The 2,442-nt window shown below is 28.0% G+C and overlaps 1 protein-coding gene across 1 annotated transcript; it reads right to left on the reverse strand.

Moving 5' to 3' along the window:
• Positions 1 to 1,130: 1,130 nt before the first annotated feature.
• LOC127073013 (chymotrypsin inhibitor-like) lies at positions 1,131 to 2,189 on the reverse strand. The gene is made up of 3 exons (XM_051013987.1): positions 2,030 to 2,189; positions 1,697 to 1,797; positions 1,131 to 1,401 (listed from the first exon to the last, which is right to left on the reverse strand). The coding sequence occupies exons 1-3, from the start codon at positions 2,079 to 2,081 to the stop codon at positions 1,321 to 1,323; spliced, it is 234 nt and encodes a 77-aa protein (XP_050869944.1). The 5' UTR covers positions 2,082 to 2,189; the 3' UTR covers positions 1,131 to 1,320.
• Between the last annotated feature and the right edge of the window lie 253 nt (positions 2,190 to 2,442).

Genomic DNA, 2,442 nt, shown 5'->3' on the forward strand with positions numbered 1-2,442 from the left:
CGTAGTAACGCGAAATATGACAAATTTAAAACAATTCAAAATTTAAAAGTGAAATTGGTAATAATGTCACTTGTATTCTACTTTTATGTTTGCAAACAGTTTTTATCTATGTATATCGCTTATCATGCTTGTTTTTCTATATTTCCTATGCAGATATTCATTATATGATGAACAAATTAAAAGATTAGAAAATCAAAAAAGTTTAGCTTCTTTAATAAATATAAAATGATTTAGTAAGTATAATAAATTTGAAAAAATCATTGGAAGCAGAAACCTATGTTATGTGTATATTTAAAATACTTTATTGCTTAGACAAATGACATTATCTACAGCTAAATAAACTATACAAATTGTAATGAACGTTCGTTGAAATTATAATCGCTGCAATTGAAACTCGGTTTCAGCAGTACATCTATAACGGCTGTTTATATGTATAATTTATTTTATCTCATTTTTTTTTATTTTCGTTTTATTTTTTTCATATATTTTACTTCTAGTTTACATACTTCTAAATTTTATTTCATCCTTTGGAATTAAAAGAATTGACGATAAAAGAATTTGTAGCAAATTTTATAAATGAATAAAGGAATCCGAAATTATATTACACATTGATAATACCTATTCAAAACAAAGATCAAGAGAAAAGTTAGTATCTTATGGGACGTTTTGAAATTAGATAAGAAAATTACTCAGAGAATTAAACGATCTCTTCAACGATTGAAACAATTTTTGATAAAAACTCCGCGGTAATCAATTATTGTTGTCACTTTTTATAGTTGGGAAATCCGTACTGTATAGTCATTAATCAATACTTATCATCATCAGTACTTACATCATCAGTACTTATATTCGTTTATTCTTTTAATATATAATAACAAATGTATTTGAGTTTTACCAAAAAAAACTATACACCTTCGATCGATAATACTATATTTCTATTCATAAATGAAGTATTATTATTTTTCACAGATTTATTGTATTTCATAGAGGTTTATTAAAATAAACATGGAAAAGATTGAAAATTCATTGGAGTTAAAAGATGCTTCGATTACGCGTCTTTTCCAAATCATTCTTATTTCGCAATATTTGTATGAAGCATTAAAAATGCATCATTGTAGAAAAAGAAATAATTACATAATAAAACAACATATTTTATTTATAATAATGTAATAATCATATAAAATCGAAGAAACAAGTAAAATTTTAAGTATATAAAATGTCATAAAAGCGGCAAACGTTTGAGTATAATATTAACTAATTTTTTGTAGTTATTAGCGTAAATAGTACTTCTTTTAATTTAATAAAATCGTTTAATATTTTTTAACAGGTATTGGGAGAAACGCATGCGCCGTTACCAGATCTAAGGTATCCTTCTTTACATTGACAGCCTATTATGCATTGCTGAAATTCGACGAAGTACATGATTAGAAAGATTGTTCCAAAATCGTTGAAATTTTTATTTAGAAATTTGGTGTGTACTTGACTAGATTAGATCTGTTGTTATTAGTCATATAATGAAAGATTTCAACTAAGGATTTTATTTCCAAAGATGAGTTCATAGCAAACGAGAGATTAGATCATACTATAATCGCAGTTAAGTTTAGAAAACTTTATCCGCGATGTTATACGTTACTCGTTAAAACTGAGAAAAAGTAAAAACTAAAAAACTTAATAAAGTGTTTCAAGAAATATTTACCAAAGTACAAATATCTTTTGTAACACCACAAGAAGGTTCACAAGCTGAACCACAGGTCACAAATTCCTCATTTTCCCCACAATTGGTTCGCTGTAATGGGTCTATGAAAAAAGATTGTTTTTATTAACTAAATATTAGAAAGATTTCTGAGTATATCACTTTCACTCGTTCCATTCTTAACGACTTTTCGACCGAACTACGAATAAGAATTTAAATTTTTGAAGTAGAAGTATTTGTTGTATCATTCATAACTATTACATGAAATAAAATAAATAAGAAAACAGTATAAAAAACAATAGATATATTTTCCACGAACATTGAAGGACAACTTACTGGCAGAAGCAATAGCCACAAGAACAAGGAGAGCGAAAATGACGCGAGACATGATTGCTTTCTTTATGCTCTATCAAAACAAGACTGATATGCAGTATTCGATCTCCGCCAGCTTATATACTCTTGACATCGTTCATCTTTCGTAGTTTCCTCTCCACATCTCGACTCACGCTAAGTTTGTTTTTTTTCTTAAATTTGTTCTTTTCCTCTTTTTTCTCTCTTCTTTGGTCGCTCGCTCGCTCGCTCGCTCTTGCACATACATGTACCTACATACATACACATTCATACATACATATACGTATCATGTTTACACGTATTCTTTAGCATATCGTACAACGACTAAAAGCATACTCGTACATACTCGTATAATAACCAGTCCTTGAGCCTAATAGATTCCATCAAAATATACGTCT

The sequence above is a fragment of the Vespula vulgaris genome, chromosome 2 (genome assembly GCF_905475345.1).
Source record: "Vespula vulgaris chromosome 2, iyVesVulg1.1, whole genome shotgun sequence".
Classification (NCBI taxonomy): Eukaryota; Metazoa; Arthropoda; class Insecta; order Hymenoptera; family Vespidae; genus Vespula; species Vespula vulgaris.

Coding starts and splice junctions, on each gene's coding strand:
- LOC127073013 (XM_051013987.1), bottom strand. CDS start 2,081: ATGTCTCGCGTCATTTTCGCTCTCCTTGTTCTTGTGGCTATTGCTTCT. Junction 1,798..2,029: donor TGTGGCTATTGCTTCTGCCA/GTAAGTTGTCCT, acceptor CTTTTTTCATAG/ACCCATTACAGCGAACCAAT. Junction 1,402..1,696: donor CAAAAGATATTTGTACTTTG/GTAAATATTTCT, acceptor GTCGAATTTCAG/CAATGCATAATAGGCTGTCA.